Here is a 12223-nt window from a genome sequence, read left to right as displayed (position 1 = left end):
TGGGTGACCTTGTCATAAATAGAAATTAAGTTGGTTAAGTATGACTTACCCCTCATAAACCCATGCTGGCTAAGGCCAATGACTGCATTGTCTCTCAGATGTTTTTCAGTAACTTCCAGGATAACCTTCTTCATCACTTTACCACGGGCTGAAGTGAAACTGAGAGGCTTGTAAATGCCAGGGTCTTCTTTCCTACCCTTCTTGACAATTGAGAAAACATTTGCCAAATTAAGGGTAGCCATGTTCTTTCCTTTTCAGAGGAGAAAAGCTAAATATCACTATGGCAAAACTATTTACGTATTTCTGCCTTCACTGTTTCATCATGATTCCTGCTGAGTCACTAAGGAGAGTTAGAGGCCTTCAGAATGCTGCTCCCAAAAGGGAAAATAAGAAATAAAATTAGTGAGAGATTTCCTACCTTTGGCAAGAGGTAGGCTTTGATCTTTTATGTTGACCTTGATTAACGCACTGAACTGATTAACACCCATCTGATACTCTTATTCAGGTACAGAATTGCTAAAATATGTAGCAGCATAGTAGAAGCCAAACAAAAGAGCTTTTAGCTGTTACACCAGTCCATCTGCTGTGGTATTTTATAGACTTAATCATTTTAGGAGCTTAAGTATTGGTAGAGCAAACAATTCACGGTGTTCATCTGCTTCTGTCTGTTGTCTGAACATAAGGGTATGTCAGGGGAGCATGCTGCCAAAAGGAAGATTGTGAATTAGATGTCAATATCTATTCTCTTAACTCCTATGATTATTTGGTTTCTTACATCCTAAACCATAAATATTGTTGTTGAGCTCTGTTAGTGTTGCGGGGAAGGGGACATGTTTCTAACATAAGAGCCTTATTTCTATTACAGTCAGTTCTGAGAATGGGTAGGAGGGAGGAGATGAAGAGTATCTCAATGATAAAAATGTTTCTAAACATTGCACATGGTTATATTCAGGAATCTGGGTGTGAGTAAATGGTGTTCAGTGATGCCTATTAAGCAAATGTGAAAATACTGAAAGAGGATGTGTAAATCGAGGCATTTCAGAAGTACTTTCATGCTTCTAGAGTAGCATGGAAGATCTTTGTTTCTTAAGGACTGTTGTATTGTTTACTTTAATTGTGGGTGTTCTCACTTATATAGGTCTAATATTTTCTGAGGCTTTCTCTCCTGTATGAAGGCTTCAGCAACACTTTGCACTATTGCATCCAACAAGTTTAATATGCACACACACTTCTATAGAAGCTCAATGGCATTACACTTTCAATACAAGGTCTGGAGGAAGCAGCACAGGCGTTTGCGACTTAAGAGAAGAATAATGGAGGGAGCTGATACAGATCCCATTGGCCTTGGCTGAAACAAGTGATTTTGGAGTTCTTACTGCTGTTGCTCCTGGTGAAAAGAGACAACTCTACTACTTCTTTCTACTGCTACTTAGCTGCCAAGGTTAAAGTGAAAGGGGTTTTTTTCATAGTTTTTCTTTTGCTTCTATGGTTCTAGAACCATAGAAGAACCTGGTCCTATGCTTCCCTTGAGCCAGGGAAGCAACAGAGAAACTTGTTGACTTTAATCTGAATGGGCAGCGAAACAGGTCAGTCTGCAGATCTAGAAACAGTGTTTTTTTTTGTCACTTAAGGGAGATGAGTCTTATCTCACTTCACATGACTTCAGTGTAGACAGCTTCACCCTGAATCAGTTTTAGACAGGGACAGAAATAAGCGGGGGGAGGAGGGGAGGGTTTTGTATGTGTGATTGTTGGTTGGGTTTTTTTTTTTGTTTTGTAGCTCGTCTCTTGCTATTTAAAGTAGGTCAGATGAATGCTGTCCTAAAATTGCATGTGCTCCTCACTGGTTTTATAGGAAGCCAGAGGTGAGTTACTGTGGTTTTTAGCTAACCTAGGCTTCTAAGGCCAAGTAAGGTTCTGAACAGAACTGCAGGTAGCAAGTGTGAACATGAGTGAAGTGTGTGAATGGAGAATTGTCAGAATTTGTTAACTTACACTATGCCGCAAGTTGTAAGGGAAAGGTTCTGGGGGGGTTAATTTAAATAGTGTGTGTTATGCATCATGGTGAAGGCAAAACAGTGGAAAGTAATGCTTGCAAATATTTAAAGAAGAATTTAAATGGACGGATGCAACTGGGTGGATTAAACAGGCAGTAAACATGGATGTTAATGGTTTAAAGAGAGTCTTCATCTTTTCCCTGAAATTTACACATATTCCACTTGTAAATATCTGTTTCTGTGTGCTTTGCTTCAGTTCAAGCTCTATTTATGATAAACCAGTGATTTAGTAGTTGCAGCATAGGCTACTGCATGCTTCAGGAAGTACAATTATTCTCCTTTCAGCACTGTTTTCAAATACAGCTTTGGAACATGTTTCTATTCTTTTGCAAATCTGTGTATGTTCATTGTTTGGAAAGCACCGTTTTGTGACTGGTGTTTTCAGATGTTCTTACAGATTGCTGCATCCAGAATACAGTAATTCTTCTCAATTGTCTTAGTGCTAAAATGTGATTGCACTGTTGCAGATTTTGCCAGTGTGTTCTAATGCTGTAAAAAGATACAACTGAGAAATCTCGTTGATAGAAAAATGCTGGGGGCAGAGGTACTGTCTTTTTAAACCTAGAAGTAGGTGGCGGTTCAGCACATGTGGATTTATTGGTGAAATAGGTACTTTTAACACAGTTTTTATATCTGAAGTGCTTATCCCTGTCTATTCAGAGGATAAACAGATATGTATATTACATAAAATACATATAAAAGTATTCATGTGGGAAGAACTTCAGGCAATTAAGAGGCTAAAAATACTGTGAAGTTGGGAAAGTCCAAGTTCATAGCTTTCATTGGGATTTTTAATCCAGATTATAGGCATATATATTTTCAGAAATTTTAACAGTGGGTGCAGGCAGAGTAGGTAAGTGGTAGAGTTTGCAAAATGAAGAATGGAGCAGTAGCAAATACTGGATTTCACAGTCTGCTTTTGTAAGGAAATGATGAGGGAAGGTTTTCAGTAAGTCTCTGAAATTTACTTATTCACAGAAGAGCACAAATCTTACTGTGTTTTTGGCAAGTACATGTTTAAGTTCCTATTTCTTCATTTAATCCATATAAATTCAAAAAGAAAAAGCCAACCAATCTGCCAAAAACCACCAACCTTATCTGTTTGACAGCAATAAAGGACAGGATTTTGCTGTACATATTAGCAGAAATACCTAGTTCAATAATTTTTCAACAGTTTTTGGATATCCCATGGAATATAACTTGTACATAAGCTTCACTAGTGGCTGTTGCCACTGAGCGTGGCTGGACAGCCAGTGTCCCATTTCGGAACAAGATGTTCATTTCTAGTTAGAGTTCACCATGAAATCAAATATTGTAACATTTGAAAAATCAATTGTTCTAGAGGGATTTATTTTATACTTACAGCATGATTCACTTGCTCAGTAATGATAGTAATATTTGCCCTAAAAGAGCACTTCCAAACTGCTTTTTGTCTTTGATCATAACACAAGTGTGTAAATGCATGGATTATTAGTTTGTACAATATTAATTTTTAGTATTTAGCCTGCAGTTTTGAAGTTTTGCTTGGTTGTTTTTTTTTTTTATTTGACTTTCAATAGAAAATAAGTGTGTTACTTCTTGTTTCTGTAGGCTTTTCTTGATTCAGAAACTTTAAGGTGAATATGATCTCAACCAAACAGTGTTTGGAGGAGGAGAAAGACCAAAAATCATTGCAGCTGCACAATTGTTGTTTGTTTCAGTAGTAATAGTTAATGTCACAATATGTTTGTTCTTGAGGGGAGAGAAGGATTCATCTGAAACATGGATTTAATTAACATAGTCATTAATTACACCAGTTGCTTCATGTGAAAACTCTGCCATGGCTTTATAACATCTTTTGGTCAAATAACAAACACAAGCACCATTTGCCTTCTGTTGAAGGCAAGCCTGATATCTTTGAGAACGGAAGCTTTGGCTCCTAATTGCTTTATGGAACTTCACCACACCCGATGCACAAATGAAGTGTGCTGAACTAGGGATATTTCAGACATCTTCCTCCCCACCCCCCTTTTTTAATATAACTCCAGCTCCTCATTTACAGTTTTTTCACAACCATGTTTGAACCTCATATTGCTATATTTAGGGAATCTGTTTAGATTTCTTTTTCAGTTGGAAAATTAATCAGAGGAAAATGGAATCACAGGCTCTCCTTCTTTCCCTCTCCTCCCAACCAGTGTTGTCTAAAACAAAATCATAGTATCTCCTAGTTACATAGAATCTTATGAAAAAAAAAAAAAATATATATATATATGCTTTTTTTTGTCTGGAAGTCTGGTTATATAAATAAAAATAGTTACTTGATTTGTTTTGGGTTTTTATTTTTTATGTCTAGGCAAATTGTTACAACATCTCTAGTAGTGCTATAAAGCAGTGCAGAATGACTTAAACCAGTAATATGGAAATACAAATATTGCTCTGTGTGTCTGTGTTTGTTTTGCCTTAAAGGCACATGTATACACTGCTGCAAAGAACAGTCTTCCCTTTCTATCCTTTAAAGCCCACATTCAAATAAAACCTCAGCATGCTTATGCATTAGAAAAGTTTTAGTGTGTATAATGTATTTTCTAGTCAGTCATAAAGAAAGAATCTGTAAAAAGCTGAAAACTAAATGTGCACCTGGACACAAGTCACTACTTCTTGTCTCATTTTTTCTTGACTTACTGATTAAAGCTTTTATTTTAAAAGCCAGTGGTAGGTCAAGTACTTCTTGGGTTTCTGAGATTGTTGATCTCTCATTGCTCTGTGAAGATCAAACCCTGGGATTAATATATTAAGTGTGGAGTACTTGCTTGCAGTTCAGGCTTCTTAAGCCAAACCTTTCTAGCAGTTCCAGTGACATATAACACTCCTGCCACCATAATTGCTCATGCGGAAAGCAGTTGGAGACATGAAAGGAAAGTAGATCATGGATGGGCTTCAGCCCATCAAAGACAATCAAATTAAGCTTACAAGAAACAAAAGAGTGGGTAAATAATAGATATTGAAACCTGTGAAACCTGTGAGCAGAGTTGTCCATCTGTGTTAGTTTGTGCTGGATTATGAATGTGGAAGCAATGGTCTGGGATGGAATCGTCATCTGCATACAGTGCCAGTGATACCAGGCTTGCTACCAGAACATTAACTACCTGTAGCAGCTGAAATTATAATGGCATTTCAGCAGTCCTCTATCTCACAGACAAGTGATTCCCTTTTTCAGTTGTGTGAGCTCAGCTTGATTTAAAAGTCAAGCTCGATTTAAAAAATCAAGCTTAGCTTTGCCTGTCAGCTCACAGAAACTAATTAGCAATTTTAAATATGTCTATTATCATGTCACTCTTATTTCAATGAACAGTTTTAGATCAGCCCACTAATTAATGTCTTGCAACCCTTTTCAAATTCTTTGATCCTTGCCATTCCCAGCAGGGAAGCTGTTAAGAGTCTGTAAATTTACCTTTCAGCAAAGTAGCAGCCAGCCCACCTCCCTGCTGGAATGGCTCTTGGTGCAACCACAGCCATCTCACATATTGCAGGCTGTTTTAAGGTTCCTTGCATGTGCTGGAAGATCAGAGACAACTGTTAACTAGGAACACCCACTCTTGAGAAGAATTGTGGTGTGCGTCCAACTGTGTATTTCTTCAACTGAAGTCAGGAAAAAAAAGATTACATGCCTTTGTGATGGGAGTTTCATCTCAGAATCGTTCTGATGGGATGGACTGAAACTCTCTCAGCTCATCTGTGAGGATCATAACAAATGTCTTCAAATCTTGCTAAAATCTTGTACAAAGATGTATTCCTGTTCTTTAAGTGAAGCAGTACATTTGGCACACATACATGAATGTAGTCTTTTTCTAAATTAATCTCCCCTGGTGGAATTTGGACATATGAAGGTTTCAGAGTTACTCAGCAGAAATACTTAAAATTGAATTATCCCTGAATATCCACTATTTCACTCCTAGTATGCCTGGAGTATTTCTTCCTGTTCTGACTAAATGTTTTTCTTAGCTATCCCTGATGTTTGGTGAAGAGGAGTTCTTATTGACTGGTGCAGATATGCTTAGCATCCTTAGGAAATTAAATAAGCTAAATTGTGCAGAGTTCTGGTGTCCTCAACATAAAAAGGACACAGAACTGTTGGAACAAGTCCAGAGGAGGCCACGAGGATGATCAGGGGACTGGAGCACCTCCCATATGAAGATAAACTGAGGAAGTTGGGTCTGTTCAGCCTGAAGAGAAGGCTGCGTGGAGACCTCATAGCAGCCTTCCAGTATCTGAAGGGGGGCTATAGGGATGCTGGGGAGGGACTGTTCATTAGGGACTGTAGTGATAGGACAAGGGGTAACGGGTTGAAACTTAAACAGGGGAAGTTAAGATAGGATATAAGGAAGAAGTTCTTTACTGTAAGGGTGGTGAGGCACTGGAATGGGTTGCCCAGAGAGGTTGTGAATGCTCCATCCATGGCTGTGTTCAAGGCCAGGGTGGACAGGGTGGCATGGTTTAGTGTGAGGTGTCCCTGTCCATGGCAGGGGAGTTGGAACTCGATGATCTTAAGGTTCTTTCCAACCCTAACTATTCTATGATTCTAAATTATTTTTTTTTTAATGAGATGGCATTATTTCTGCAATGGATCAGGTTCTCAGTGTTATAAAAATGTTTCCATTTTCTACCTAGTTGAGATTTAAATTTTAACTGAAAAAATATTAAGATGGTATTTGTTCAATCATGAGAGAAAAAATATTTACCACTAGCATATTTTCCTATAATTACCTTCTTATATATATACAGAGGGTGTAGGCAAATACATACTGACCAATATCAACAGAATGTTTCAAACTCCAGCTTTCCTGCAGTCTTTGAAGTTCTTACAAGTATTAAGGATTTCAATCTTTACCACTGAATTAATATTACTCATGTAATATATGAGTAAATCTCTCAGATATAAGATATTAAAGATAACTCCACACATATAACCTAGTTTAGTTTCATGTGTGAAATGTTACTGTATTCTTGGATTCTCATCCCCACCAACTGCAAAATCTTCAACAACAAGTTGCACACACCTTTGAAAGAGGGTGGGTTTTATCTCTACCTCTTACTGCCGATGAAAGTATTCAGCATTCAAGTGAATGCTGCAATCACTGCTGAACTGTTTTTGTTTTCTCCTCGTAAATGAGCAAGGAAGTACTGGTTCATCTGCTGGTTTTTCAAAACCTTTTTCAGGCAAGATAGAAGAACCTCAAGTTTAAAACCACTATGTAGGAGCAGACCATGACTTAACCTTTGGGAGAGTCAAGAATCTACCTAATCCTGAAAATATTGTGAATGTCAATCCACAGTGAAACATCTGTTTGCGTTAGCAGGAAGCAATCAAAGGCTAAAGTGCCATTTGCTTGCAACATCTTTTATTAATTGTCTCTGGATTGATGAGACATACTTCTTAACCTCACTGAAATGCATGCGTGATTAAAGGAGAAGAGTAACCTTTCCAAAGAAAGGTGCTACAGTTTGTTTTTTCCAGAGACCTGGCCTGTCTGCAATGCTTAGTTAACTGTTTCCTGTTGTGAAGATCTTTTACTTATGTTTCTCAGTACAGTGTGTATAGTTAATAAAGCTTACTGAATGTAGCCACACAGAACTACAAATAACTCTAAGATGTTATTGTCCCATTTAATCATGCCAGCTTTGATCAGAAGGATTTTTGTTTGTGTTTCAGGTACAAGTGAAATTAAAATTTACAAAGAAAGATAGTTCTTTGTTGCTTTATTCTCTGTCCTTAAAAGCTGAAATGCTTTTCTTGTCACTTCCTGGTTCCCCTGGAGATATAAGGGTACCCTGTCCTGTCCTTTAACTTCCTTTTCCAGCCTATAAGCAAAGTAAGATGAGACTTTTCTAGACTGTTCATGACTGATTCCATATGAAAACTCAATTGCAGAATTCTCCTGATTCAGTGTAACAAAGTGCATTTATGAGAGAAAACTCTTGAATGTATTTAGCTCTTTTCAGTGTGCTAGTAGGAAGCCTTTGACACACAGTCATCATATGCGTATTCTGTTACATCATAACTACTTATTCTTATCTCCTTTCTTCCACAGGCTCTTCAGAGTAACCTGAAGTACTCTCTATTGCCAAGACGGCTGATCATCAGTAAAAGACTATCTCAGTGTTTGCATCCAGCACTACCCAGTGGAGTGCATTTAAAGGCGTTAGAAACCTATGAAATAATCTTTAAAATTATAGGGACAAAATGGCTTGCCAAGGATTTATTCTTGTACAGGTAAGCTTTTCTTTAAAAGCGTACGCGTTTCACAGTCTGTTTTAATTACCTAATATTTCTTTTTGTTTGTTTGTTTTTAATAAAGCTCTGGTTTGTTCCCTCTGCTGGCAAATGCAGCAATGTCAGTGAGGCCTGTTCTCCTTGGTTTGTATGAGAAATATTTCCTTCCCCTCCAAAAGTCCCTCCTGCCTGGTCTTCAAGCCTTTGTAATTGGACTGCTGCCTGGACTGGAAGAAGGATCAGAAATTTATGATAGGTGAGAACTGATGCTTATGAAAAACAATAGACAATATTCTGCTTTTTTTAAGGAATTCTCAAGAATATTCTCTTAGCTCCCTAGATATAAGGCTTGATAAAAGAGCTTCTAAAGGCAGAGAAATGGTGAGTCCCTGAAAGATGCAGTAGATAGTTCTAAAGTAGAAAAATCTTTTCCTCTGTTTTCATCTCAGGAGAAGAGGAAAGGGAGAGTTAAAAATAGAAGTGCTGGGAGAAACAAAACTTATTTCTTAATGCTCCTCTGAACTCCTGAATAAGTAACCTGAATTCCCAAACCACTGCCTTATCGATAAATTCTATTTAAATATTGTAACACGATAAAGCAGCTGAATTCTTTTCTGTAGTTCTGTATCAGATATTTACCCTCAGGTTCTGAAAATATGAACAAGAGGAAACTCTTAGAAAATCTGTTGTGGAAAAAAAGTGTCTCTTTCACTTTTGGGTGCCCTGGCAGTAATGACAGTGGCATTTAGTACGATAAAGTTGGGATCTGGAAGTGTGCTGACAAGAGCAACTCTGCACGCATTTGTATAGTGGTTTTACTTCACTTACCATAACTGTTTTGTAAGATTGTTTAAGAACTTGGACACTTTAGGTTTCATCCAAATGTTTATTTGGTTAAAAAGGTCACTAAATGTTGCGCTGGTAATGTACTTCCTTCTGTATTACTAGTCTGGATGTGTTGGCTGTTCTCTCTACTCTTTTTGAATCTTAATAGCAGTGTGTACTCTTTATGGGAAAAAAACCAACAAAACAGAGAGAGATGCTAGGCTGCAAAGATTACAGTTGGAAAACTAACTAGTTTTACATCTAATGCCTCTTTTTACAAACAAGTATTAAATTGAAGGCTCATATTAGTTGGTGGAGTGGCTAAGAGTAAATTGCATGTGATCCCAACTTGGTGAATAGCATCTATGAACAAGTATATGCCTCTTGCATATCTCCTGTAGAAACATAAATTTTAGTATGTGCTTTTTGTCAGGCAGGCTTATAAGTGATGGTGTATAGTTTTCTTTATTCCCTTACTAGTTGCTGGGGATGTGAGGGAGAAAGGGGTTCCCTTGGAACTAAGTCTCCTGTCTATCTGAAGTCTCTTTAGGGAGACTGAACCTATTTGGAAATTGACTAAATTTGAAGCAGTGAATTAATGGGAAGTGCAGATTAACTTCCAACATCTGACTTGTGGTTTTTATGCCTTTTCTCCTATTGTTAATGGCACTGTTTTCCTCTTTACCTTGAACAGACAGAGAGGAATTGACTGTACGTTTCCCTGTGACAGATTCATGATAAAATTAACATAATTTTGTGAAATATAAATTTACATGAGGAAGTCTTTAGTTTACTTATCGTAATGATTCTGGAGCAAGAAAGATAGATCAAGGTATCTTCTCAGAATATGTGTTAGGCTAATTTTAGATTTGACTTTATGAGAGGCTTTCCACTGAGTGTTTTCAGGATCTTCAGCATTGAGGACTAACACTAATACATCATCTGCTGTTCTTGAAAGTGGTAGAAATACTAGCTCGGGTCGTGCTTCAGCCTGGACACTATTCCCTTCTCAAATATATGCATATGCATGAGTTTGTACACACACCTACACAAAATAGAAAAGGAAAAATGGCTTGAGGGCTACTTCATAAAGAAATAGAAAAGAGCATCACATTGCAAGGGGTGAGGGATGGTGGTGTTCCCTCTTCTGTACTGGACATCTTCCTCTTTTCTCACTTCTACATTTCTCATGTGATGTTTTAATTCCTACATTATAGTAAATATTGTGGTTTAACTACTGGAGTACTGACAGAGTGGCAAAAGCAGAAAATGTGGCTTCACTTATAGGACCTCCAATGTGATTATTTGTAAACTAATTTCAATATACATTTCATATTTATTCTATATAAGTATATATATATATATTTCATATCTATTACCTGTAAACTAATTTCAGTAAGTGTGCAATAGCTGACAGTGTGTTATCTCATGTTTTTCTTCATTCAGTGACTTACAAATTGAGCCCATTCTTTTTTAAGCACAAATTTGTAGGATATCTTCCAGATCCCAGACTGATTAAATTGGCTTTCAGAGTCTAGCACCATCTTAAATTATTTCCAGTTCACTATTGCACACCTCTACAGTAATTTGGTCAGAGCTTAATGCTTGCAGATAATTGCTGGTAAAGTTTCTAAAATATCCACAAAAGCTTTGTTTCAATAAGTGTGCACAGTGACAAAGGATTTTTTACTGTTTTTGTATAATTAGATGCAGATATCTTCATGTGAAATAGGCAATACTGATAATACAAAGATGAGGAAAATAAATAAATTATGTCAATATTAATTCTGTGTATAATTGCCTTTTTATGACACCAAACTGAACTAACAAAAATCTGTTTTCCCATGCAAACTATATTTCCATACAGAACAGATGCTCTGCTTTTGAAGCTCTCCTTACTGATGGGCCAGGAAGTGTTCTATGGAGCACTCTGGGGCAGTGTCCTGGTTGGCCCATCCATCAGGCTGCCTGCTTCTCTTTTTGTTGTCAGTCACATCAACAGAGAGCTCTCTGGAAAACAGCAGAAGTACATGCTTGGCACCGATTATAGGCTCACAGTAAGTTCATTGAGCTCCTCATAGAACAGTTTTATCTACCACAATACAAGCATACTAGCAAATTATGCCTTCTCTGTATTAAATAAGAATAATCTGCTCTTAACATTTTGGAGAGAGAGAAAGAGAGGCTGAAAGGTCCACACTTCAGAGTTGCTTAATATTGTTACTTCATGGGAGCATCTTTCCTGAAATATAGGAGAGACTCTCCCATATAGATTTTGGTTAGCCTGAGAATGTAAGTCTTCTGAAGCTTCTGTAGTTTTTGGAAATAGGTACTGCATGCAACCTTAAAAGACTGTGTTTCAATTTGGAAGATAAACCTGACATTTCTTCTCTACCCATTCTTTTTTTTAACTGACTTTGTGGGTAGGAGTTAAATGGCTTCTTTAAAAAAACAGTGCTCACATGTAGCCAAGTTTGCTTGCTTTCTTTCTTACGATTAATAACAGTGATTGCACTTCAGGTGCTATCATGAAGTAAACTCTGTTGTCCTTTCTTTAACAGATAAAGTCTTTGTGTGTATCAGTATTGGATTCAAATGTCCTTGTGCAAAGAAACACTCTAGAAGTGATTCTCTTCTTCTTCCCATTTTCTACAGCTTTGGTAAGAGGACCATTTTAGTATTGTCACATGCACAGAAAAGTGTCTTCTGTGAAACCAGTCCAGCTTCTACATCTGTTATTGCCAGAAGTCTGAATTTTGTACCTTCAAAATCAACAAACAGATATTGCAGTTTCTTGTTCCTCCATCAGTTTTAATGATAGAGGAGACTCTGCTGCTTCTCAGATTCATGCTTTCACAGTGATTATTGCATGATATTTGGAATGTTCTTGAAGTATTCAGGCCTGAGAAAATGTATGTGGAAAAAATATCAAGCTTCTTTTCAACTAGGATTACAGCATTTAGAATTGTCTGTGCTAAATGAAGATACTTCTGTTAAAGACTAGAGAGAAAATATTGCTTGAAACTAGAGTTTTTCTCCATCATTTTCTAACTTACCTGGCAGTATAGCCAGCATTTTGAAAGTAGCAAGTA

At 37.2% G+C, this 12223-nt stretch overlaps 1 protein-coding gene across 1 annotated transcript in view; it reads left to right on the top strand.

Annotated features, from left to right (window-relative positions):
- DOP1B (DOP1 leucine zipper like protein B) overlaps positions 1-12223 on the top strand; it is a 51212-nt gene that overhangs the window by 4869 nt on the left and 34120 nt on the right. The window contains exons 3-6 of the mRNA XM_005151673.3: positions 8125-8306; positions 8392-8562; positions 10999-11188; positions 11693-11791. Of these exons, the coding sequence (XP_005151730.2) occupies positions 8125-8306; positions 8392-8562; positions 10999-11188; positions 11693-11791 (642 nt within the window). The remainder of the gene's footprint in view (positions 1-8124; positions 8307-8391; positions 8563-10998; positions 11189-11692; positions 11792-12223) is intronic.

This window comes from Melopsittacus undulatus, chromosome 2 (assembly GCF_012275295.1).
Source record: "Melopsittacus undulatus isolate bMelUnd1 chromosome 2, bMelUnd1.mat.Z, whole genome shotgun sequence".
In the NCBI taxonomy this organism is placed as follows: domain Eukaryota; kingdom Metazoa; phylum Chordata; class Aves; order Psittaciformes; family Psittaculidae; genus Melopsittacus; species Melopsittacus undulatus.
The sequence above is the reverse complement of the archived record's forward strand: the minus strand, read 5'-3'. Positions and strand labels throughout refer to the sequence as shown.